This window comes from Mauremys mutica, chromosome 12, assembly GCF_020497125.1.
Source record: "Mauremys mutica isolate MM-2020 ecotype Southern chromosome 12, ASM2049712v1, whole genome shotgun sequence".
Taxonomy (NCBI): Eukaryota; Metazoa; Chordata; order Testudines; family Geoemydidae; genus Mauremys; species Mauremys mutica.
Genome location: NC_059083.1, coordinates 22570680 through 22596178, shown reverse-complemented (window position 1 = coordinate 22596178; position 25499 = coordinate 22570680). Strand labels below are relative to the sequence as shown.

Genomic DNA, 25499 nt, shown 5'->3' with positions numbered 1-25499 from the left:
GCTATGTGGTGAGGGGGGAAACGGAGATACCAAGGTGAGTAGATTTGGGCTGAATTTCTCTACAGCCTGAGAGTTAGAGGCAGCTCCGAGCAGGGGGCAGGGGAGAGAGAGGGACTCAGGCCATCTCTGAACAGAAGGGGGTTGGGCTTCAGCCCCACATCTTCTGCCTCCCACCACACCCTGCGTGGTTCCTGCTGGAGTCCAGGGCTTCTCCTACCCACTCTGCCCAACCACCTGCCCAGCTACCACGGTCCGGGGCTTCTTCTCCCCACCCCTGGCCAGTGCAGCTCCTGCCGGGGTTCAGGGCTTTTCCTCCCTCCCCGCCCAGCATGGCTCCTGCCAGGGTCCGGGGCTTCACCTTCCCCTAATGGGCCACTACACCCATCCAGCGCGTGCGCCTAGGATCCCTGCAGCCTGCTGGGGCGAATTCAAAGGGCCTGGGGCTCCCAGCTGCTGCCACCACTACCAGGCACTGGCAGCTGCTGCGACTGGAGGCCCCGGACATCAGATGGTGGCTGCAGCCCCTAGTGAGAGCTCCCCGCACACCTGCTGCCCTCGGCCATTGGGCCCCAGCCCTCACCTGGGGGACAGGAGCTTGGTCTCCCTGCAGTCCCTGGTCTCTGCCTGGACTGACAAAGAGGGAGAAAATGGGGGCAGGGCCTTGCTGGGAGTGGTTGTGTTACAGGGGCACCTGCCCCACTAGGGCCCAGGCTGAGCTCCCAGCACATTCCACAGGCCCCTGAGCCACCATCAGATGGACTTTCAGCCTCGGTCCGTGTGGTGGGGGGGGAGACACTGGGTTACTGCCCTGGGGGAGCTGCTGGGGGAGGGAGGAGATTTACCTGCTCACAGACAATTTTAACAGTTCTAAAGATTCAACGTTTTTGACTCTCAGTGTCCAGTGTCATTAAATAGTTCTGGTCTAACCAAAATATTGTCTAATCCCCCCATAATTTCCCACAAACGTGAACATTTTAATTGGAATAAAATGCTTAAAACCCAGATTGTCATGCAGCTGTGAAAGTTTAAATCGATAAATATAAAAATTGCTTAAAATAAAGATTATCTGTCAAAATTATATATTATAAACAAAATTCTGCCCAGCCTGACTCACTCCTTAGACACCCAGCTCCTGCTCCTCCAGGTTCAGCCTAACAGGGCGATGCCTCAGTGACCCTCCCCACCAGCTCAGGGGCTGATTGCAGGCCTGGAGCCCTTTGGGGTTTTAATTACAGGCTGATTTCACTGAAAGTTACCTGGCACTGGTGTGATTGTACCTTTTTACACTAAAGCCTCCAGGAGTGAAATTGGTTGGGTCTTTCCTGCTCTGCAAACAGCAGGAGTCATTTTCAGGCAAGGAAACACCCCCTTGCTGCTGCAGGCAGGGCATAGTTTGAATTCAGGAAATTGAAACAAAGCCTGTTACCAACTGCCCAGAGGGAGCCATGGCTGCAGAGAACCCCATGGAAAGGCTCCAGGAGGAAGCGACATGTCCCGTCTGTCTGGAGTATTTCACAGAACCTGTCACTCTGGAGTGTGGACACCATTTCTGCCGAGCCTGCATCAGCCAGTGCTGGGAGGGATCCGATACAGCCGCCTCCTGCCCTCAGTGCAGAGAAACTGTGCAACAGAGAAACCTCAGGCCCAACAGGCAGCTGGTAAATATCCTAGTACTCGTCAAGCAGTTGAGTTTACAGGTGGCAAAAGGAGCAGGAGGGGACGGGGTGTGTGAGAGACACCAGGAGGCTCTGAAACTGTTCTGTGAAGCGGATCAAACCCCCATCTGTGTGGTGTGCGACAGATCCCGGGCTCACCGCACTCACACGGTGGTCCCCATCGAGGAGGCTGCCCAGGAGTACAAGGTAGGGAATTGCTGTGAAATTTAATGGGTTAACTTCTGGGGTTTAATGACAGGATAATTTCACTGAGAGTTCCCTGTCACGGGTGTGACTCATCATTCAGCCTGTAAAGTCTTCATTGTGCAGGAGATGCTGTAACAAAATTAATGATCTGGCAGCGCGGCAACAGAGGCAAAATATCAAATCTTGAAAGCAGGATCTGCCCACACCCCACAGAAGCGCTACTCACTCCATACCCCCCCTCTCTCCTTTGCTCTCACTCACGTTCACCGGTCTATGGCAGGAGGTTGGGATTCAGGTGGGGGTGCGGGCTCTGGGCTGGGGCCGAGGGGTTTGCAGTCGGGAGGGGGCTCTGGGCTGAGCCTGGGGCAGGGGGTTGGGAGCAGGAGAAGGCTCCAGGCAGGGGCAGAGGGTTGGGGAGCAGGTGAGGGCACAGGGTGCTGGCTCTGGGAGGAGGGTCAGGACTGGAGTAGGGGGTTGGAATGCAGGAGGGGGTGAGGGAAGCTGGCTCCAGCTGGGCGACACTGATTTACCTCAGGTGGCTCCCGGTCAGTAGAGCAGCGGGGCTAACACAGGCTCCCTGCCTGTCCCGACCCTGCGCCACTCCTGGAAGGGGCCAATGTGCCCCTGTGGCCCCTGGAGGGGAGCATGTGGTTACACACGCTGCCCCTCTCTGCAGGAACTACTCCCGCAGCTCCCATTGGCCACAGTTCCCCATTTCTGGCCAATAGGAGCTGCGGGGGCGGTGCTTGCAGGCAGGAGCCCTGTGAAGAGAACCCTGCCCTCACCCCAGGCTGCGGGGGCAAGCTGGCCCCTTCTGGGAGTGCCGCACAGCTGCCAGAGATTGCAATCGACTGGGAGAATCTCCAGGATCAACTAGTTCATCGCAATCGACTTGTAGGTGACCACTGGTCTAGCTAGACAAAAGGTGGGAAGGGAAACTGAGGCACAAAGCAGGGCAGCGAGTTGCCCACAGTTACCCAGCATGTCAGTGACAGAGCTTAGCATAGAGCCCAGATCTCCCCAGACCCAGTCCAAGGCCTGAATCACTTTGCCATGCTGCCATCTTAGCATCTGCCCCACCCAGTGATGAATTGTGTCTGTTAGGAGGGAGAGACGCCTTGATAAAGGTCCCAGGCCCACCAGGGAGAGGAGGTTTCTCACTGGGATTCTGAACTCCGGTGCTGCTCCACGAGGGGTTAAACTCAGATGCTGCCGGCCTGCACTAGAGGAGATCACTGGGCTAAACGCTGCGTGGGACCCCGAGCACCTTCAGTCCCACACAAAAGGGCTCCAGACAGCTCAGGTCCATACCAAGTACCACTGGGATTAAACTGAGTTGTAGCAAAACCAACTCCAGGCTAGAGCTGACCGGAGCCAGTCTGACCTGTTGTGTTGTGTACGTGGGCAAGGACCAGCCAGAGCTGTTCTGTTAGGCCCACCAGGCAGCCTTTTGAAATCTCCCAGAATGCACTGCTTCCGGGATCTTTACCAGGGAATGGGAGCGTGGGGACCTGCCCAGGGGGGATTTGCATGGAGAGGGGTTAGGACAGCACTGGGGCAACCCCCAACCCGTTCTTTATACAAATCTGCATCATGTGTAATTAGGGAGGTCACTGAGGCATCCCCAGAACATCGGCTATACCCACGCCTGCCTGCATGGGCCCGTCCTCACCAGTATCAGTCACCCTGTGTGGACCCTAACCACCGTTTTTTCCAGCGTGCCACCCGCCTGCATCATTCTGCATGAAGGTGCCACCCCAGCCCTGCCCCCACCCTCACGGGTGTCCTCCTGCATCCTCAGTCTCCTCCTCTCCCTTTTGTACCAGACAAAGCCACGTCCAGTGCTGAGTCCCTGCCGGACAGGGACAGTGCTGCACAAAACTGGACTGTGCAGCTTCAAACCAGACGAATGGCCTCCCGACATCTCACGAGTTTTGCCCTGGTGCTTAGATCATCTCTGCCCAACCAGTACAACCCCAGGGCTTCAGGGCTGAAATCCCAGCCCATATTGAAACCCAGGTGGCTTCTGAGATTTGTATAACTTTGTCTGTTAAACCTTCAAAAAACAGGTTTATTGATTCACCCACATATGACTCCAGTGCCCTATTATGCTCTGTACCATTAATCAATTCACAAATACCAGTAAAGCTTGGGTATAATTGAGATCTCTTGCTAATTACTAAAAACACTGAAGCAGAATTGGTAACGAGTCTGAATGTGACACTCTACTAGTTTCCATTAATGAGGTTTCATCACCTTGGTGGTCCTGATGTCGCAAAGCAATTAGAACCATAGTCATCTTGGGTTTCAGGTAGAAAAACACCCACTTCCAAGCACCTCTCAACTATCCAGATGAAACCTCCCAAATCATTTCTGTTTCTTCAGGAAAGAGTCCAGTCCCATTTGAAAACTCTGAGGGAAGAGAGAGAAAAGGTGCTGGGATTGAAAGCGACTGGAGAGAGGAATTGCCGGGAATATCTGTTAGGTGCCTGTTGTTATGAATCAGCTGTGGGACTGGCAGTGGGACGTCTGTTTGGAGGCAGACTCCTGTGTGGCCTACGTGAACATGGGCTTGTGTGTGTTTCTCCATGATCACGGATTGCTGGGTTTGATTCATGTGTAGACAAGCCCTAAGCTTTCATTTCCGTTGATGAGTAGCCCTTGTGGCTTGCCTGAATTCACACAAATATCTCCATGAAGTGCTTGTCCACTGGGTCTAGACATTTTGTGCATTTTTAAAACATTTGTTTCTTTTAACTCCCCTGACATCTCTGTTAGTGTAGTGCTGAGTCGTGCCTCCTGCTGCTCTGGGTCTGAATTTCCACAGACCATAAATAACAGAAGATGCTGACCATGACTGACAGAGAAACATCCCTTTCACAGAGATACAGGGGCGAACAGGAAGGTGTGAGAGAATCCCCTGCCTAGTACCCACAGGGTAGAGTCAAATGTCAAAAATCTTAGGATTTTCAATGAAAATCACCCTCCTGTACACTCAGCTCTCCATGAAAGGATCCTGGGCTCCGTCCATATGTCCCTGACCAACCCTTGCCCTATTTCATACAGAAACAAACGCAAACCGAGAGGCAGAAGATGGTGTCTGAATTTCAGCAATTGCAGCAGTTCCTGGAGGAACAAGAGCGACTCCTGCTGGCCCAGCTGGAGAAGTTGGACAAGAAGATTGTGAGGATCCAGAATGAAAATGTCAGTAAACTCTCCGAGCAGATTTCCCGTCTGAGTGAGCTGATCAGTGAGGTGGAGGGGAAGTGTCAGAAGCCAGCGAGTGAATTCCTACAGGTGAGACTGAATGAGAAACATAGGTGGGTGCTCCAGGACAGCCAGCTCTCCCCCTCAGTGCTACCCACTGTCAGACCTGCCGATGAACTCCTCCTCCTTCTTCCAGCACCATCTGCCTGCTGCAATCAGCTGTTCCACTGTGTGCAGGAGATGCTGGGAGGGAGAGGGAGGAGCGGGGAGGGAGTGTGCTCATGTTAGGATTCCCTCCCCACTTTGAACTCTGGGGGACAGATGTGGGGACCCATATGAAAGACCCCCTAATCTTATATTCCATCAGCTTAGGTTAAAAACTTCCCCAAGGCACAAATTCCTTTCCTTGTCCTTGCTGCCACCACCAAGTGATTTAAACAAAAATTCAGAGATGGGTCACTTGGAATCCCTATTCCCCCAAAATATCCCACCAAGCCACTTCACCCCCTTTCCTGGGGAGGCTTGAGAATAATATACCAACCAATTGCCTTTAATGTAAGTACAGACCAGACCCTTATCTTTAGGACACTAAAATCAATTGGGTTCTTTAAAGAAGAACTTGATTATAAAGAAAAAAGTACAAGAATCACACCTGCAAAATCAGGATGGAAGGTAACTTTACAGGATAATAAAAAGATTTAAAACACGGAGGACTCCCCTCTGGACTCAGCTTCATAGTTACAAAAACAGGAATAAAACTACCTCTTAGCATAGGGAAAATTCACAAGCTAAAACAAAAAAATAACCTAACGCATTTCCTTGCCTTAGTAAGAATTTTTGTAATCTTAGCTGGATCATTTCAGGTAGCTTTTCAGGAGATGTTGTACCTGCTTGGTCTCTCTCTCTATCAGGAGAGGGAACAAACAAACAGAGCCCAAACAAAACCTCCCCCAACCCACCAGATTTGAAAGTATCTTCTTTCCTTATCGGTCCTTCTGGTCAGGAGCCAACCAGGTTATCTGAGCTTCTTAACCCCTTAGAGGTAAAGCGATTCAGTACAGCTGCAAGGAGGTATTTTATGTTACTCTTTCCTTTATATTTATGTCAGCTCACAAGAGGAGGCGAGGAAGAGACAGGGTTGAGGTTGAGTGGGAGTGGGAAGAGTTGGGTTGGGGTGTGGCATTGGGGAAAGGTGTGGAGTGGAGGTGGGCCATGGGGTTGAGCACCCCCAGGGACAATTGGAAACCGGCACTCATCATTAGAAACATGCCAGATCCCCACAGAGGGAGTAGCGGGCTGCTGAATCATAAGCACTGGAGTCCAGCAGTCAGAGATCTCAGTGTAACACGGCATGTGCATTGCTGACCTCTGAGTGAGTATTATTCTTAGCAGAGTCACAGAGATATGAAAGATGGAAAAGCCCCATTAGCTCAGGGAATCAATGGCCCTGGGGCCAGGGCAGGGTCTCTTCCCCCATACTTCCTAAACCCCTTCCCTGGGATCCCCTGTGTGTGTGTGTCAGAGAGGACTGAAATTCTTTTGTCTCTCTCTCCTCTAGGATGTCAGAACCACCTTGAGCAGGTATGTGGCTCCCTCGCACTCCACAATGCTGGGAAAGAGCTTGATGATGAGGGTAGCACCAGTGGTGAGCTGCAGGCGGTTTGCACCGGTTTGCGCGAACCGGTAGTTAAATTCAGAAGCCCGTTTAGAACCGGTTGTTCCTGGAGGAACAACTAGTTCCAAAAGGACTTTTAAATTTAATAAAAGCTCTAGTGTTGCATCGCAGAGGAGCATGGACAGAGTCTGACAACCCATGTGATCATAAGCAGAGAGTTCTTTATTCATTTCCAGCATGCTCTTATATCCCATTATGGCAAGCAATCAGACAGTTGCTAATTGGTTAATTAAATATACACAGCCGCAGCTGTAACCCCATCCTAATTAACATCCTACACACCTGTTTGACTTATCATCCTATTTACAGTTAGCTGGCCGATGAGAGCGCGCCCAAGGTCAGCCCTTTATACACAATTCCCAGCGTTATCGGCTCGTCCCAGAAGCCTAAACAATCTCAGCATTTCACATTCTATTCCCAACACTTCCCCCCTCCACCCAAAATCAAAAAGGAGGGGAAAAAAAAGGGATAAAAACATTAGCAAAACATTTCCAACTTATAACAACATAACACCACAATCTATCACAAACCAAAATTAAAACTTTATAAAGCCAACCTATATAACCATGCAATTCTTAACATAACCCCAACAACACCAAACAAAAACAAAGCACAACAAATAAATGGTGTAAATTCTACAGGATTCCCCCCTACTCAATAGCACACCAACTTGTGGCAAACTTCTATTACCAAATCATCCCTCAGATGTCAGGCGATCAAACTGACACTGAGGGAGGGGGGGTCCTAGAAAAAACACAACATAAACCACATAAAACACAAAAGACAATTCTGGCCAGAAAAGAAACAAACAAACACCACAAAACAAAACAGAAAACACATAACATAAATTTAACTCTGTAAATAAATGCATGGTACTTAAAATGCTATGCAGCTAACACCAATTTTCTTAATATCTAAAAAACAAAACAAAACTACCCCTACTGGGCAAGCAATCATTACATACAATATACAAATACCCTTAGTACCATCAGGCAAAAAAGGAAAATTACATCATCAATTAAATCATTTACAATAATACAATTGCATCCTGACTTACTTCTAAATTCAAAGCTATTCACAGCTTAAGGGTTCTTACTATTAACTTCTACTTTTAAACCCAAAAAAAAAAATCACCACTTATATACCCTTAGCCTAATACAATTACAATTACATAGCACAATATACAATCTTCAACTAATGCAACAAAATTATTTATAACCAAACAATTGCAAACTAAATTCTTTGCCTAAATTTATTTACAAACATTTCAAAAACACCAAAAACTTTTCTCTTTAGCATCTTTACAAAATTCAACTGCTATTCCCTCCAGCAACCACAGAGTTAAGTTTGTACTCTGCCTAACATTACTCGCTAGTAGTTAATTACCTTTTCTATCAACTACACCCTCAAGGTTATCAACCAGTATTCCAAGCTTGTTGTCTGTTGCCCGCCGCCTGGGCCCGATCCTTTTTTCCTCTTCAAGTTCTCTATCTATTGCATGCCTGCCTGGGCCCGATCCATATTTCCTCTTGCTAAACCGTACTAGCCCCTACCTTTCTGGTATCTTCTGTGAACAACTATCTGTACTTTCCCACCGTGGGGGCTACATCAAATATCAAACAATCATACAACTGCCAATAATCAGTACATAATACAAAATTTACAAAAATCTAAAAAGGCTAACAAAAGCACTTTACATAAAGATATTTTGGGTCACATAAATTCAAAGCCATTCTCCCAAATTACCTAGATTTATGCCTACAACTCCCCCCTTTAAGGATACTCAACAAACCTTTAGGCCGAGCTTTCTCAAACTTTAAAAACAAAAAACAAATAGGCTCTAAAAAACAGGGTTTAGTGATGGGGGGGGGGGTAATATCATTTACAATCCAATTGTAAAATAAACCCCAAAATCCAATCAATACCACATTTTTTAGCAGGAGTCCCAAATCTTTTCCTGCCATTGTGCAATTCTTTGCTTCTTTACCAGGGTCAGTTCTGAATGTCCTTTTAGTCAGGAATTTATAGACATTGGCAATATCAATGATGTAAGTGTTTTTTCTTCTTTTACACCACCGTTGTGGTTCAACTTGTACGGGGGAAATTATCAGGACATCATCCTATACATTCAGGCAAAGCAAAAATTATCTCAGTCAATTAAATCATTCAGGGAGGATCAAACAAAAAGAATCCTGGCATAGCAAACAAGCAACTTTCCTCCAGGGGCCCAGGTTGTGTACATCGTGTGGCTCTTTCAGACATTCCATCCACCACTGCAGCAGACATCTCTGATACTAACACAGTTGCAATTGCTTCACTGCTACTGCTTGCAGCCTCAAATCCCGAATGAGCAGTGGTAACATCGTGGACTAGTTCAGGAAATAATATTTCAGGCACTGCTTCTAAAGGCTTTAAAATTTCAGCCGAGGTTTCCATAGGCGTTACAGTTTCTGCAATGATTTGTGCGTCAATTGCTGCAGCTGTAACAGGCACAAATGTTTTTTGAGCCCCAGAGCTTTCAATACTAAAAATGGGTGAGCCAGCATCTGCCAGCTGCACAGCTAAACTCTCTTGCTGCACTGGAGTTGAATAAAATTTATCACCGTTTGCAAGTTCCAATTTTCCAGATTCAAACAAATCCTTTTCCACTTCCGTCCTTAGCTCAAACTTGGTTTCCTTTCGCTGATTGTCATTTGAGCTTGTCGCAGTCAGTAGAAATGTTTGTTTTGCTTCCATAGGCTCCTCTTCGTCTCCCTTTCCACACACAGGCAGTTCTTGAGGACACATGTCGCTCTGTAGAGGGGCCCCATTTACAACTGCCCCTGGGCATTCTGATACTAGGTTAGATGGCGCATCTCCTACATCATTCTGCATGGGGGCCTCAGCTGCAACCGCTTCAGTGTGCTCTGATTCCAAGGTAAACACAGTATCTTCTACCTCTGTCGTCCCAGGTGCCTCAGTTACCCCACTCTGCATTGCATCCCCAACAAAAGCTTCCTGAGTGATCTGCCGCCCATCGGATCCCTGAAGCCGAGCAGTTCGGGTGGGCTTGCACAAAGTGATGTCCATAGCAAAGGCAGTTTGGGGAGGGCCAGTGGATCCAAACCCTCGAGACCCGCGGTCAATCGGGGTCGATCGGGGCACACATCCCTTGAAAGGTATTAACTGAGCAAGACGTGTACCAGCAGTTATAGTCACAGGGGGACAGAGGGCACGTACCATTATCCCAATATTCCCCGTATAGTCGGCATCAATAAGGCCAGGCAAAACAAAAATACCTTGTTTCGATGTCGACGAACGGCCAATCAAAAGGGCACTCAGTCCAAATCCTAATGGACCATCGGTGTTGGAAGGAAGAACTTGAACCTCGTCAGTCTCTAAAACTACATCTGTCGCTGTGGCCAAGTCCACTCCGGCACTGCCACGGGTTGCTCCGGTGAGGTGTTCCAGGCAGCCGGGTTGGCGGGTGGAGGCACTTGTGTCGTCGCGCTCCTCCGAGGGGCGCTCCGTGATCCGTTTCCCGGCAGCGGTGTTCCATCCTTCGTGTAACGCGCCCAACAGTCGGCGGCGCGATGTCCAAACTTATCACATCGTGTGCAAGCGCCAGTTGCAGCTTCAGGTGACACATCAGAGGCCCGCTGCCCATTTTGCATAGGGCAGTCCCGCCGGAAATGCCCGGGTTTTCCACAACCAAAACAGGGGCCGGCTGGCCGGGTCGGTCTTCTAGCCCCCCGCTGTCCCCCGAGCAGGGGTTGTAACGCCACGGCCAGTGCAGAGGCCTGTGCCTTAGCATGAATTGCCGCCTTATCCGTCTCCTCAAGCATAGCGGCCCTACCACATGCCTCAATCATTTCCATCAGGGTCGCAGTCTTGGGCAAGGTGGCTAATATACGGCGGCAAGTGGGATTTGCATTCTGGGTGGCAAGATCAAGTCCAACTGCAGTTCTGGCTTCTGGCGTCAGATTGGGAGATCTATCAATAGCCTCTCGAAGGCGATCCAAAAAGGTGGAATACGGTTCCGATGGGCCTTGTGTAATTTTAGCGTAGGGAGGGACCGGCTTTCCCATCTGGGGCACCGCTTTAAAGGCAGCCAAAGCTAGTTCCTGTGATTGCTGCAGGATCCGGGGCTCAAGGCGAGCTTGCAAGTGCGGGTCAACAAAGCGACCTGCTCCCAAAAACATATCAGCAGTGGCCAGGCGCCGAGGATCATCATCCGGTAAATCCAAATTGCGGACAAGAGCCAAGTCAACTCTCTTAGCCCAATCATCTTTCCACAACAGTTTCTGTGTAGGTGTAAGAAGCATATCAGCTAGCTTAATCGCATCGTACGGACACATTGCTTGGCCAACAAATACCTGTTCAATGATAGACTGTACATACGGATTATCTAGTCCATAAGCCATGATCGATTTCTGTGCCTCACGGATCAACTTCCAGTCCAAAGGGGCCCACCGTCTATGATTAGGGTGTTGAGGGTCTGGCGTAATCACCGGAAAGGCCTCGGGTGTTAGACCTTCAAGGATGGCTTCTCTTAAAACCCCATGCCAGTGCTGTACCGGATCCGGAGGGTCTCCAGTTGGAGGGTCCCCGGGGCCAGGCGGGGCGGGGGGGCGAGTTGAATGAAAGCACTTGTGAAGATGCGACCGCGATGATCCAGGTGGAAAACTTTCCAATTGGTCCAACTTATCACACATATGCTGCAGCTGTCGACCCTGGCGCTCCATCTCCTTATAGAAGGCATCAAACTGAGTAAACTGAGTAAACGTAGTCAAATCGGGATATGGGTTTGATGGCACACGTTCCACCCGAGCCTCCTCTGTCCCCCCGCAATCGTGGCACCCCCAGACCCCGTGGACACGGCATGGCTTTGGAGGGGGTGCATACGGCAAGGCTGTCTCCATAGGCTCGGGCGTATCGGGGGGTAACGGGACCGTAGCAGGATCAATCATGTCGGGGCCGATAGCCACATTGGAGGGTAGTGGGGCCGTAGCAGGGGCAACATCATCCATAGGGTAGGGGTTGGAAGCCAAAGGTATCACCGTGTCCTCACCACCGAAAAACTCTCTGGCTCCAACCGGCAACACAAAAGGCATTCCGGGCGTTGGGCGGCAAAGCTCAGAAAGGGCCGCCTGCACTCCTGCCTCGGCCGCGAGAGTTTCCACTATCTCCTTTGCCTTATTCCATACTGGATTCAGGGAGAAGGCCTCCTTATCGCCCCGAGCCACCGACTTCCAAAGTTCGGAGCCTAGCCGCTCCCAAACAGTTTTATCAAAAATTGTACTTGGTTGAACAGAAAGTCCCCTTCTCCGTCCCCACCGCAGCAGACGGGATAACTTATCAGAGGGGAGCTTCTCTCCCTGCCGCTCCGCGATGCGCATCAAATATTCATGCACCGTCCTTTCTTCCGCTGATGCAGCGGTTCCCATGTTAGCTGCTCACCTCTGGGCTGGGGTATGCCTCCCTTTTCAGACGCCCTGCGGCTTGCCGCTCGACACTGAGCTCAGGTGCGCCCCTCTTTTCGGACGCCCTGCGGCTCCTAGCCGCTCGACACTGAACTCAGGTGCGCCCTTCTCTTCGGACGCCCTGCGGCCGCTGCTCGACACTGAGCTCAGGTGCGCCCCTCTTTTCGGACGCCCTGCGGCTCCTAGCCGCTCGACACTGAGCTCAGGTGCGCCTTCCTTTCTCCTTTTCAGTTCAGGCCACCAACACTATCCTCATTCGATACGAATCACGTCGGGGTCACCATTTGTTGCATCGCAGAGGAGCATGGACAGAGTCTGACAACCCATGTGATCATAAGCAGAGAGTTCTTTATTCATTTCCAGCATGCTCTTATATCCCATTATGGCAAGCAATCAGACAGTTGCTAATTGGTTAATTAAATATACACAGCCGCAGCTGTAACCCCATCCTAATTAACATCCTACACACCTGTTTGACTTATCATCCTATTTACAGTTAGCTGGCCGATGAGAGCGCGCCCAAGGTCAGCCCTTTATACACAATTCCCAGCGTTATCGGCTCGTCCCAGAAGCCTAAACAATCTCAGCATTTCACATTCTATTCCCAACACTCTAGCAGCTCCCTACCCTTCCCCCAGCCCCAGCTCACCTCACTCCGCCTCCTCTTCTGAATGCTCCTCCGGTGTCTCCTCCCCCTCCCCAGCTTTCCACGAATCAGATGTTCGCGCGGGAAGCCTGGGAGGGCTGAGAAGAAAGCAGAGGCTTCCCGCAGGTGAGTTTGAGCTGGGGCTGAGGCTGGAGGGTGGGGGCGCCAGCGGGAGGAGGGCTCCAGGCGCCGCGCCAGCAGGCGAGGTCATGGCCGGACCCTGGCCCCCGGGGTCCAGCTGCGACCTCGCTGGGCAGGGCAGCACGGCACGGCTCCTGCCCCTACCCCCGGGTCCTGCCGCAAGCTCAGCTGGGTGGCGCGGTTCCTGCCCCGGTCCCCGGGGTCCGGCCGGGCGGCGCGGCTCCAGGCAGCACAGTAAGGGAGCAGGGAGGGGGTGTTGGATAGAGGGCAGGGGAGTTGGGGGGGTGGATTAGTGTCAGAGCGGTCAGAGGGCAGGGAACAGGGGAATTGAACGGGGGCAAGGGTCCCGGGGGGCCAGTCAGGAAGGAGCAGGGGTTGGATGGGGTGGTGGGGGGCAGTTAGGGGTAGGGATTCCAGGGACAGTCAGGGGACAGAGACAAGGGGTGGTTAGATGGGGCAGGGGTCCCCGGGGTTCCATCAGGAATGAGAGAAGGGGCTGGATGGGGTGGCAAGGGGCAGACAGGGGACAGGGAAGGGGGGTGGATAGGGCACGGGTCCCGGGGGGGGCTGTCAAGGAACATGGGGGGGTTGGATGGGGCAGGAGTCCCCTGGGGGGGGCATGACCCCATCCTGGGGTGAGGAGGAGGGAACCGGTTGTTAGTATTTTGGCAGCTCATCACTGGGTAGCACCGCATCTCCCCAGGGCTCTACAGCAAAATGTGTGGGGAGATCACATGTTGGATACAAATCTCTCTGATCAGCTTCATTCTGGGCTGCTCACCCTTGTACGGAAGACTCTGGAATTCTCCAGTCAGTGGGAAGGACTGACCTCAAGTATTTTGTAGAGATGTCACATCCCTGGGGGACTGGCTGCCTCAGGATTGTGGGGATGGACTATGGGCCTGTCACTGCTGGGGCCCTGGTCACTATTCAGCCCAGGGCAGCAGCGATCAAGAGCCTTTCCCCATCTGAGGGCTGTTTGGAGACCTGTGTGGAATGAGTTGGGGAAGGGGTTGTTGGTGTCTCAGTCTAGTTCCTAGAGGCAGATTTCTACAGCACTTCACCTGGGAACCTCCTGTCCCTCAGAGCATGGTGGCCAAGGAGCAAATTGGCCACAGAGACTCAATTCCCCTTTTGTCCCCAGAGCTGGTCTCTCCAGACCAGAGTTGAAGAATATTAATGATCTCTGAAGGGAAGGTTGCTTGGCCATGGCCTGTGAGGAACCTGCTCTGAGGCTGGGAGAAGTTGAGGAATTCTAACTCCAGGGCCATTAGAGCAGCGACTCGCTAGCCAGAACTTATAATGAGTCACACAGTAAAATATAATCACGTGAAATTGTTTCCCTCCAGGTGTGAGAAGGGGAAGTTCCAGCAGCCAGAGGAGATTTCTCCTGAACTGGAAGAGCCAGTCAGTGATTTCTCCCAGAAAACGATTGTGCTAATGGAGATTCTGGGGAAGTTCAAAGGTACCTAGAAGGGATCTAGGAATGGAAATTGGGATAAGCCTCTGAGAAGAGAATGGTGCTGATCAATTGGTTCACACTTAGATGATGCTGTTAAATTAAGAAATGACTCAAAGACTTTAAAGCCAGAAGGGACCATCATGATCATCCAGTCTGACCAACTGCACACTGCAGGCCACAGAACCTCACCCACCCACTCCTGCAATTGACCCCTAACCTCTGGACAAGTTACTGACGTCCTTAAATCATGATTTTAAAACTTCAAGTGTAACTGGTTGAGCACTCAGCAGTGCGGCGCCTCCTGCTGGTCAGTCAGGGAATTAGCTTTCCCGCTCCAGAGCGCCCACTGCTGGCCAGTTTCTCTCCTTCCTCAGGCCCCTCCATGTCCCTCCTGGACCTCAGTGCCCCTTCCCTTGGGGTTCTGCCCACAGCAGTACCCCCACACTCTGGGTCTCCTCTCCCAGGGGCATCCCAACCCTCTATACCCACCTTGACTCAGTGGTTACTGCCAGTCATCTAGCCCCCTTTCTCTGGGGCAGCCTGCAGTCTGCAATGTCCACTCATCATTAGCAAAGGGGTTGGACCTACTGCCTTTCTAACCCTAGTACCATCCCTGGCCCTTAACAAGGCCTCAGCCTGGGGACTTGCCAGGCCAGAGCTCCCCAGCTCTGCCTGCCCCACCCCAGCCCTGCTCTGTGTAAGGTACCTTGTGCTCTGCTCCCAGGCAGCCCTGCAGTGAGACTCTTGCCTGCCTAGCTCCTAGCCCTATGATCAGGGCCAGTTGTGACCTAATTGGGTGTGGCCCCAGCTGTGGCTGCCTCCCCAGTCAGCCGACCTCAGCTGCTTTTCACCTTTTACCTCCTTTTATCCCAGGAACAGGGTAACTGCCCCACTACACAAGTTACAGAGAATCCACCACTGACTCCAGGTTAAAACTGCAACTGACCCGTGCCCCAGGCTGCAGAGGAAGGAAGGAAAAAAATCCCCCGGCTCTCTGTCTATCTGATGTGGGGGGAAATTCCTTCCCCACCCCAGATATGATGGTCAGTTGGATACCGAGCATTTTGGCAAGACCCAACAGCCAGACACGTGGCAAAGAACTCTCTATAGCTCAGAGCCCTCCCCGTCTACTGCCCCATCACCAGCCATGGGGCACATTTCTCAAAGGTGGATCCAGCCCATCACTGAATTGTGGTCCCGTTTGCAGCCAGTTTGGGGCAAATGGGCTATAGGGAAGGAGAAAGCCCCTCCCCACCAGCGAGGGATCCCTCCAGCACAGGCGCCTCTTGTGCCTCCTCCCCAGCAGCTGCAGGCACAAGGCGTGTTCCTGAGAGGGCTGGGAATGGGGTCGGGGTGGTGATGGCGGGTGGAAGAGGGAGGGGGTGGATGAGGGACAGAGGGACGTGGGCCATGTAAAGCTGGGCCTCTGACACTCTGCACAGTGGCCTAAACACTCGGGGGCCATTGTCCTAGGGATGTAGCTCTGGCTGGCTTCAGAACTTCCTCTGCTTGTGCCAAGGTCTGCACCGGCCCCTGCAGGCACTGAATAGTGGAGTCACAAATGGCCCCTCCCCTCTCTCCTTTTGTGGGTACAAGGGTGAATCTGGTCTATGGAGCCAGTCTTCCTCCGCCTCAATGTCCACATGGATAAAATGATTTTATTATTATTCCTATTTTTGCCTATGGATGACGAGGCCCCATCATGCTCCTCTCTGTGGAGACACTGAGTAGACAGACCCAACAGCTCACAATTAGAGCCAGGATTTCACAAACTCTGAACATCCAGTTGATGTCAAAGGGACCAAAGTGGGTAAAGTTACTTTTATGCCAAAGTCTTTGCAGGCTCTGGGTCTAGGTTACGACAAAAGGCAGAGAGTGAATGAGACAAACCAACTGGAGTCTGAAGGGAGGGAGGGGATGAGGAGGGAAAAGTAAATCTCTTACAGATTGTGTGTCCTGGGATAGTTGTGAGGCTGCAAGGCTGCTGGCTCCATTGCTGAGAGATGCCTGATTGAGAGGGGAAATAGATTTCAGACCTTTTTATATTAAATACCTGAGTGTGTCTCTGGGCCTCTCTGTCTGTTTCTCTGTCATAATTATAAAACAGTTTCAGAGTGGGGAATATGAAAGTCTGAAATCTCACCTCTCTTCTCCTTTCTCCCCCAAGACACTCTGCCGCCTGAATTGGAGAGAAAAAGAGGAGAATTCTTTGGAGCACACAGACAGGGTGAGTTTGCGGGTGAAGATTGCCTTTAAATTATGAGAAAATTCCAGAGAAAACGTCTTCATGAGATTGTAGCTAAAGTTACCAACCAAACTGACAGCGACCATGACACATACAGCCTAAAAATAACACATTAAACGGTAAGGCGATCCAGGAGCCCATGTCTCCCCCCCCCCACACACACACTTTTAAAGGTGGGATGACCAGAACACTTTTTAGCATGGGCATAGTTTGGGGAAAGAGGGCCACATTGCCTTGGGCAGGTGTGGAGCATCGCAGGCAGTATCTGTGCTTAGGGCAGGGCAGCTGAGCAGCTCCTATCTATTGTGATAAACTCAGGACAGACAGTTGCAAGAGTGGGGTAGGAGTCAGTCCCAGAGGGTTAAAAGACCCTCCTCCTTATCAACTGGGAGGCAACTACAGGTCAATCGGGTTAAGCTGAGAAAGGGTTACCAAGGTAGCAAATTAGAATCAGCTGAGGGGGAGCAGAGGGAGAAGGAGCCCGGCTGCCAGGAGTGTTGGAGCAGCAAGGCAGCGAGCCTCTCCAGGAGGAGTGGCAGTACGCTCTCCCACAAGGCAGGGTAAAAATACCTTAAACAAGACTGGTGGAGAGACAGGGAACAGACTTCCCCTGAGTCCTAAGGGGGACTGCATTACCCAAGCCTGTCTCACCAGGGCTAAAAACAGCAGAGGCTGGGGAGACTGAGAAGGTACTTTGCCACACATGGTGTCAAGTGTGGGATGTGAGTGAGACTTCGTGGCAAACCATCTCGGGGCAGGGTAAAGCACCCCCTAAAAAATAAAAAAAATAAAAACATATGGAAGATGTAGTGAAGGCATTGGTGCAGGCCACTGCGGCCCAACAAGAAGCTACCAGGGTGCAGATGGCTGCCCAGCAGGAGGCGGTGCGAATACAGCAGGAGACAAATCAACTCCTGATGAGCCAGGCAGCTCAGGATCGAGCCACCTTGCATGAGGTTGTGAACCAGCTAAAGGCCCTGACCACCCTAACGCACGGCCCCCATGGGACTCGGCCCCTGCACGCAAGCCACTACTTACAGAAGATGACGATGGATGATGACGTGGAGGCATATCTCCTTGCGTTTGAGAGGACGGCCCAGCGGGAGGCCTGGCCCCAAGACCAGTGGGCCAGTATCCTGGCACCTTTTCTGTGTGGGGAGGCACAGAAAGCATATTTTGATATGACAACAGAAGCAGCTTCAGATTACTTCCAGCTAAAGGCGGAGATCCTGGTGAGGTCGGGCGTGACGACAGCTATAAGGGTGCAGAGGTTCCATGAGTGGAAATACCGAGTCAACAAAGCCCCGAGGTCCCAGCTGTTTGACCTGATCCATCTGGCCAGGAAGTGGCTGTGCCCCGAGAGCCGCCGGCCCGAGGAAGTCGTGGAAACCATAGTTGTGGACAGGTACATGAGAGGGCTACCGCCGGACATACGAGGATGGGTCAGTCAAAATGATCCCTCCTCCTATGATGAGCTAGTTGCCCTCGTAGAGAGACATCTAGCAGTGCAGGAACTCTCTCGGACCACTGGGGAAGGGAGGTGCCAGAATAGGAGGCAAGTCTATGTACCAAGGGCCCGAGTTGCCGTAGCTCCGGGCCGAACTATGGCAGGGAAGAAGGAGGACGAAGAGCGGCCAGAGTAGTCGGAGGGACTTGGGGACTGGGAGAGAAAGACTCGGGGGGTAAGGGCTCACAGCCCAAAAAATAAGGGGCTGCCCCAAGGAGGGTACCGATGCTATGCATGTGGAGAGATAGGGCATATAGCTGCCCAATGCCCAAACCTAGAGGAGCCCATGCAATGCGACCTGGGAAATCTAGAAGAGTCATGTGACCTGATAAGTCTAGTAGGGGTAGCGATGGTCCCTCATAGATATACTAGGCAAGTTAAAATGAATGGTATAAAGACCACCGCGTTAGTAGACTCAGGAAGTGCAGTCACGCTGGTCTCGGGAAAGCTGGTCGGGTATGATCAACTATCCCGGGCCAAGCGCACAGGAATATCCTGTGTCCAGGGGGATGTCAATTACTACCAGACCATCCCAGTGAAAATAGAAGTCCGGGGAAACCCCACTAAGGTAATGGTAGGGGTGGTCCGAAAACTCCCCTACCCAGTCCTCATAGGACGAGACTTCCCAGGGTTTGGCAGTCTACTTCCTGGAGGGGAGTCAGAAGAAGATAACACCCCAGAGAGCAATGGGATGGCCTCGATAGTTAGCAACCCCCCAGCCTTCCAAGAATTTGCCCAGGATTTATTCTTGCCCCCTGGGAAGACCAGGAAGACTCGGCGAGAAAGGAGGGCAGATAAGAGGAGGGGAATGAGAATCTTGACCCAGAACCAGAAGCCTATACTCGTAGGGGAGAGAGTTGGCCCGACTGACAAGGGGACTAGGCAGGAGGTTGGGGAGCCAGCAGCCGGGCCCAGTTCCCCAGGGACCTCCCTTGAGGGGGAGGGGGAAATAGAACCCCCTGAGTTTGGGCAAATTGGACCTTCACTAGAGAATTTTGGACAGGATCAGGCCAATGATCCAGTATACCAGAACATTCGCAAAGAAGTAGTGGAGGTGAATGGGCTCCCTGTGGAAGGGAGAGCCAAGGGCCCAGGGCCGTATTATATGATCAAGAAGGATCTGCTGTACAGAGTAGTCCGTATCCAAGAGCAAGTCGTGGAACAGCTCCTAGTACCACAGAAACATCAGAGGGGCATGATGGAGCTAGCCCACAGCCATCTGTTCGGGGGACATCTAGGGGTAGATAAAACCCTGGATCGAATTCTGCAGAGGTTTTTTGGCCTGGAATATATGCGGCGGTCCGACGATATTGTGCCTCCTGTCCGGAATGCCAGTTACATGGGCCCTGACCACGCTTAAGGGAACCTTTGGTACCTCTCCCGATTATTGAAGTCCCCTTTGAGTAAATAGCTATGGACCTAGTAGGGCCGTTAAAAAAAATCAGCCCTAGTCCATCAGCACATACTGGTGGTGCTAGATTATGCCACCCGATACCCCGAGGCCATTCCCCTACGGAACACTACGTCCAAGACCATAGCTAAAGAATTAATCCAAATTTTTGCTAGAGTGGGAATACCCAAAGAGATCCTGACGGATCAAGGAACACCCTTTGTGTCTAAATTAATGAAGGATCTATGTGCAATGCTCCACATACGGACCCTAAGGACATCAGTCTATCATCCGCAGACCGATGGCCTCGTCAAGCATTTTAATAGAACATTGAAGAACATGATACGAAAGGTGGTGAGCCGGGATGGGAGGAACTGGGACACCCTGCTACCGTACCTAATGTTTGCGATCAGGGAGGTGCCTCAGACTTCAACTGGGTTTTCCCCGTTCGAACTGTTAAATGGTCGCCACCCCCGCGGCATACTGGACATTGCCAAAGAAAGTTGGGAAGAACAGCTGAACCCAGGGAAAAACCTCATCGAGCATGTGTTGCAGATGAAAGACAGGATAGCCCAAGTCACTCCCATAGTGCGGGAACACATGGAGAGGGCACAAGGGGTCCAACAAACATACTACAATCGCCAAGCGACGATCCGAAAATTCCAGGTGGGAGATCGTGTGATGGTACTCGTACCCACAGCGGAGAGCAAGCTCCTGGCCAGATGGCAGGGGCCATACGAGATAATAGAAGCTATTGGAGAGGTCAATTACAAAGTCCAACAGCCCGGACGCCGGAAGCTGGAACAAATCTATCATATAAACCTGTTGAAACCTTGGCAAGACAGAGAAGCTCATGTGGTCACTATAGGGTGACCTCCTCCCGAGAGCAACCTGCCTAGCCAAGTGGGAATATCCCCAGAATTGGCCCCTGACCAACGAGCGGAGGTGATCAACATGATCGAACGCAAGCAGGACGTGTTCTCAGAAAAGCCAGGCAGGACTACTGAGGTTCACCATCACATCCTCACAGAGCCTGGAGTGAAGGTGAATGTCAAGCCATACCGGATCCCAGAGGCAAAAAGAGAAGAGATCAAGACAGAAGTCAGGCAAATGTTGAAGTTAGGGGTCATTGAAGAGTCTCATAGCCAATGGTCAAGCCCAGTGGTCCTAGTACCTAAACCGGATGGCAGTATGAGATTTTGCAATGACTTTCAGAAACTGAATGAGGTGTCCCAATTTGATGCGTATCCTATACCCCAGATAGATGAGTTAATTGGCCGACTGGGGAAAGCACGATTTTTGTCCACCCTTGACCTGACTAAGAGTTATTGGCAAATTCCCTTGGCCAAGGCCGACAAAGAGAAGACGGCCTTTTCAACACCAGAGGGACTGTATCAATACACTGTCCTCCCTTTTGGTTTACATGGGGCTCCTGCAACCTTCCAATGGCTCATGGACAAACTGTTGCGCCCACATGGCAGGTATGCGGCCACCTATCTTGATGACGTCATTATACATAGTCCAGATTGGGAGACGCACTTGGGGAAGGTAGAAGCACTCCTGGACACCTTGAGGAAGGCGGGGCTGACTGCAAATCCCTCCAAATCCCTCCATATGCGCTAGCAGAAGTCAAATACCTTGGGTATATAGTGGGGAGGGGCGTGGTGAAGCCCCAACTCAACAAGTTAGAGGCAATACAGAATTGGTCCCGACCTGTCCAGAAGAAACAGGTCAGAGCATTCCTGGGGCTGGTGGGGTACTACAGGTGGTTCATCCCCCACTTCGCCACCAGGGCATGCCCGCTAACTGACCTAACGAAAGCCCGTGGCCCGGACATAGTGAGATGGTCTAGCGCAGCTGAGGAGGCTTTTGCAGATCTGCGGACCGTGCTCTGCACCGACCCAGTGCTGATAGCTCCGGACTGGGAGAAGGAGTTTATCTTGCAAACGGATGCCTCTGAGGTTGGGTTGGGAGCGGTGCTTTCACAACTGGTTGGAGCAGAAGAACACCCAGTCCTGTTCCTCAGTAGGAAACTCCTGCCCAGGGAACGTAAATATGCCGTAGTAGAGAAGGAATGCCTGGCCGTAAAGTGGGCCATAGAAAGTCTTCGCTATTACCTACTCGGACGGAGGTTTACCCTTGTCACGGACCATGCTCCTCTGAAGTGGATGCACCAAAACAAAGAGAAAAATGCAAGAGTAACAAGGTGGTTCCTGTTGCTACAACCCTTCCACTTCAGAGTACAACATAGGTCCGGAAGCAAGCATGGCAACGCGGATGGCCTTTCAAGGGTACACTGTTTGCCGACCCAAGTAGCCCAATCCTGTAGTGTTGAGCGGGGGGTGGGGGTGATATGTGATAAACTCAGGACAGACAGTTGCAAGGGGGGGTAGGAGTCAGTCCCAGAGGGTTAAAAGGCCCTCCTCCTTATCAACTGGGAGGCAACTACAGGTCAATCGGGTTAAGCTGAGAAAGGGTTACCAAGGTAGCAAATTAGAATCAGCTGAGGGGGAGCAGAGGGAGAAGGAGCCCGGCTGCCAGGAGTGTTGGAGCAGCAAGGCAGCGAGCCTCTCCAGGAGGAGTGGCAGTACGCTCTCCCACAAGGCAGGGTAAAAATACCTTAAACAAGACTGGTGGAGAGACAGGGAACAGACTTCCCCTGAGTCCTAAGGGGGACTGCATTACCCAAGCCTGTCTCACCAGGGCTAAAAACAGCAGAGGCTGGGGAGACTGAGAAGGTACTTTGCCACACTATGTAGTGCCCCTGCCCGCAGCACCAATCTCTCCCTGGTGCTGGCCTCTCTCAGTGGCGCCACCCCTGCTCTCTTTCCCTGAGGCCCTGCCCCCTGGCCAGGCCAGAAGCCAGAACCAGGCTGCCATCCAGGGACTGCAATGGGGAGCCCTGGATCCTCCACCTGCCCAGGGTGGTGCACCCCGGAGAGTGGGGACATGGGCTGGGGACTGCTGTCAAAGGCCCATGGACCCATGTCCAGGGCAGGTGGAGTGTCAGGGGCTCTCCATAGCGGGCAAGTCTCCCAGCCTGGCCAGGGGGCAGGGCCTCAGTCAGGACCACGGAGGGGGTGGGGACACAAAAAGAGTCCTGACACCACCCTTAGTGCTGAGTTCATGCCCATTCTGATGAACAGAAACACTGTTAACTGAGTCACACGCGAACAGAGCTCTCTGCCACACAGGGCCGGTTCCAGACACCAGCCTACCAAGCACGTGGTTGGGACGGCACCTTGGGACGGGGCGGCGCTCGGGGTTTATTTTTGGTTTTTTTGGTTTGGCCAGGCAACGCTTGGGGGGAGGGGGTCGGACTTGGGCGGCGCGACGTGACACTCGGTGCAGCGGGGACTTGGGCAATACGACACACGGGTGCGGGGATTTGGGTGACGCGACGCTCAGGGGGGCAGGGATGTGGTTGGCACGACGTTCGGGAGGGGTGGGGGGCTTAGGCAACATGGCACTCGGGGGGTGGGGACCTGGGTGGCGTGGTGCGGTGCTCGGGAGGAGTGGGGGGCTTGGGCGATACGACACTCGGGGCAGGGCCGGCTCTAACCTTTATGCCGCCCCAAGCAAACAAAAAGAGCGCTGCCCTGCCCCTGTGAGCGCTGCGCCGCTGAACCCCTCCCCGAGTGTCGCACCGCCCAAGTCCCCGCCCCCCCGAGCGTCACGTCGCGCCGCACAAGTCCCCGCCCCCACCCGAGCATCGCGTCACGCCTCCTAAATCCCCGTCCCCCCGAGCGCCGCGCTGCCCAAGCCGTCCGCCCCCCCAAGCGTCGCGTCGCGCCGCCCAAGTCCTGCCCCCTCCCCCTAGCGCTGCCCGGCCAAACCAAAAAAACCAAAAACAAACCCCGAGCGCCGCCCCCTCCCAAGGTACCGCCCCAAGCACGTGCTTGGTGGGCTGGTGTCTGGAACCGGCCCTGGCTCGGGGGGGCAGGGACTTGGGCAGCGCAATGCGGTGCTCGGGAGGGGTGGGGGGCTTGGGCAGCACGGCGCTCGCGGGGGTGGGGATTTGGGCGCTGCAACGCTCGGGGAGGGGTCGGGCGGCGCTCTTTTTGTTTGCTTGGGGCGGCATAAATGTTAGAGCCGGCCCTGCTGCCACATCCCTCTGCTTCACCGCGGTGCAGGGGATCTCCCCATCGCTCTTCTCCAACATCCTGCCTTTCCTCTGGGCAGCGCTGGGCTCCCCCATTGGGGCTCCCTCACTGCTCACTGCTTCCTGGATTGGGGAGATGCTCTTCCTGTGAGACTGGCAGCTCCTCCTTTCCCTCTAGGCTGGAGATGGTGCTACCACCTACTGTATGGTTTTAAGCAGCTCCTCCCCAATGCTGCACCTTCCTCTCTGTTCCCTGGCCTGGGACTGGAGGCTGCATTAGGGGAGGGAGCTTCCCTCTGCGGTATAAAGCTGGTACCTGCCACTTCTGCTCCCTCAATAAAAGCTTCTGACGCCTTCCTGGCTGTGTCTGTGCTGCTGGGAATGGGGCAGCACCAGCAGCAGGATGTGGGAGCTGAATCCTCTGTGATAAATGAGAAACTAATGAAGTGGGACCCATTACAAAGACTGAGGAGCTGCAGTGACATCTCTGCTCAGACTCAGGTGCCCAGGACAGAGGCAGTTCCCTGGGATCCGGGACTGTCCCAGCCAGAACGGGGCTGCTGGGGAGCGTGAGAAATGGCCCCAGACTCCCCCAGGGCTGAGCTCTGCCCCTAACACTCTGATTCTCTCTCCAGTGAATGTGACTCTGGATCCAGACACGGCTCATCCCGAACTCGTCCTGTCTGAGGATCAGAAAAGTGTGAGATGGGAAGACACATGGCAGCGACTGCCCAACAACCCTGAGAGATTTGACACTGCGCCGTGTGTGCTGGGCTGTGAGGGATTCACCTCAGGGAGACATTGCTGGGAGGTGGAGGTGGGGGCTGGGCAATACTGGGCTGTGGGGGTGGCCAGAGAGTCTGTGAGGAGGAAGGGAGAGATCAGCTATAGCCCTGAGGTGGGGATCTGGGCTGTGAGGTGGTTGGGGAATCGGTTCCAGGCTCTCACCTCCCCTGTGACCCCCCTGCCCCTGAGCCGTTTCCCCAGCAGGACCCGGGTTTGTCTGGACTGTGACCGGGGGCAGGTGACATTTATCGATGTTGGTGACGAGGCCCCGATCTTCACTTTCCCGCCGGGCTCCGTCCCTGGGGGGAGAATCCGACCCTGGTTCCGGGTGGGGGGATCCCAGCTCAGACTGTGTCCCTGAGACACACAGTTGAGGGGGGAACCAGAACTCAACCTCTCTTGCCTCGCACAGCCCAGTCTCTATGACCCTGCAGGACTCCCATCTACCCAGCCTCTGGCTCCTTATCTCTATGGCCCCTGGAAGTGCCTCCCCCACCCTCTCGGCAGCCCCAGGGATGAGAGGGGGGAAGAACCTCTGAAGCTGCAGGAGGGGCAGAGGGGCCCTGAGGGGCAGAGGTGGGGGCTTGGCAGGGGGCAGCACTAACAGCCGGGCAGGGGGCAGGCGAAGGTGGGGGTGGCAAGGACACAGCATGAATCAATCAGAGTTAGGGGGGTTGGGGAGAAGCAGCAGCAGCAGGGAGTGTTTTGTACAGATCTGTGGGATTAGATCTCATGGGGGTCTCCCAGCCAGAGCTCCTGCCACTGTTCTCAGTAGCTGGGGATCTCCTGGCCATGCTGTGGTTATTAAAGCTCCTTCTCAGCTCCTTTTACTTTGCTACTTTCCAGCAACTTACTGTAAATAAAACATTACAAACAATTCCCTTCTGGTGTGATTGTACATTTTTACACTAAAGCCTCCAAGGGTAAAATTGACTGGGTCCTTCCTGCTCAGCAAACAGAGGGAGTCATTTTCAGGCAAGGAAACACCCCCTTGCTGCTGCAGGCGGGGCATAG

At 52.8% G+C, this 25499-nt stretch overlaps 1 protein-coding gene across 1 annotated transcript; it reads left to right on the top strand.

Annotated features, from left to right (window-relative positions):
- The first annotated feature begins 1445 nt into the window (after positions 1-1445).
- LOC123344884 (zinc finger protein RFP-like) lies at positions 1446-25032 on the top strand. The gene is made up of 7 exons (XM_044981375.1): positions 1446-1862; positions 4248-4342; position 4641; positions 4929-5159; positions 6628-6650; positions 14343-14458; positions 24335-25032. Exons 1-7 carry the CDS (start codon positions 1446-1448, stop codon positions 24844-24846), a joined length of 1395 nt encoding a protein of 464 aa, XP_044837310.1. The 3' UTR covers positions 24847-25032.
- The last annotated feature ends 467 nt before the right edge of the window (positions 25033-25499 follow it).

What these genes read in the sequence shown, in the direction of transcription:
- LOC123344884 (XM_044981375.1), top strand. Translation starts at nt 1,446, where the DNA reads ATGGCTGCAGAGAACCCCATGGAAAGGCTCCAGGAGGAAGCGACATGT. An exon ending in CAGCGAGTGAATTCCTACAG is followed by an intron (nt 5,160 to 6,627) that starts GTGAGACTGAAT and finishes TCTCTCCTCTAG; the next exon opens with GATGTCAGAACCACCTTGAG. An exon ending in GTCAGAACCACCTTGAGCAG is followed by an intron (nt 6,651 to 14,342) that starts GTATGTGGCTCC and finishes GTTTCCCTCCAG; the next exon opens with GTGTGAGAAGGGGAAGTTCC.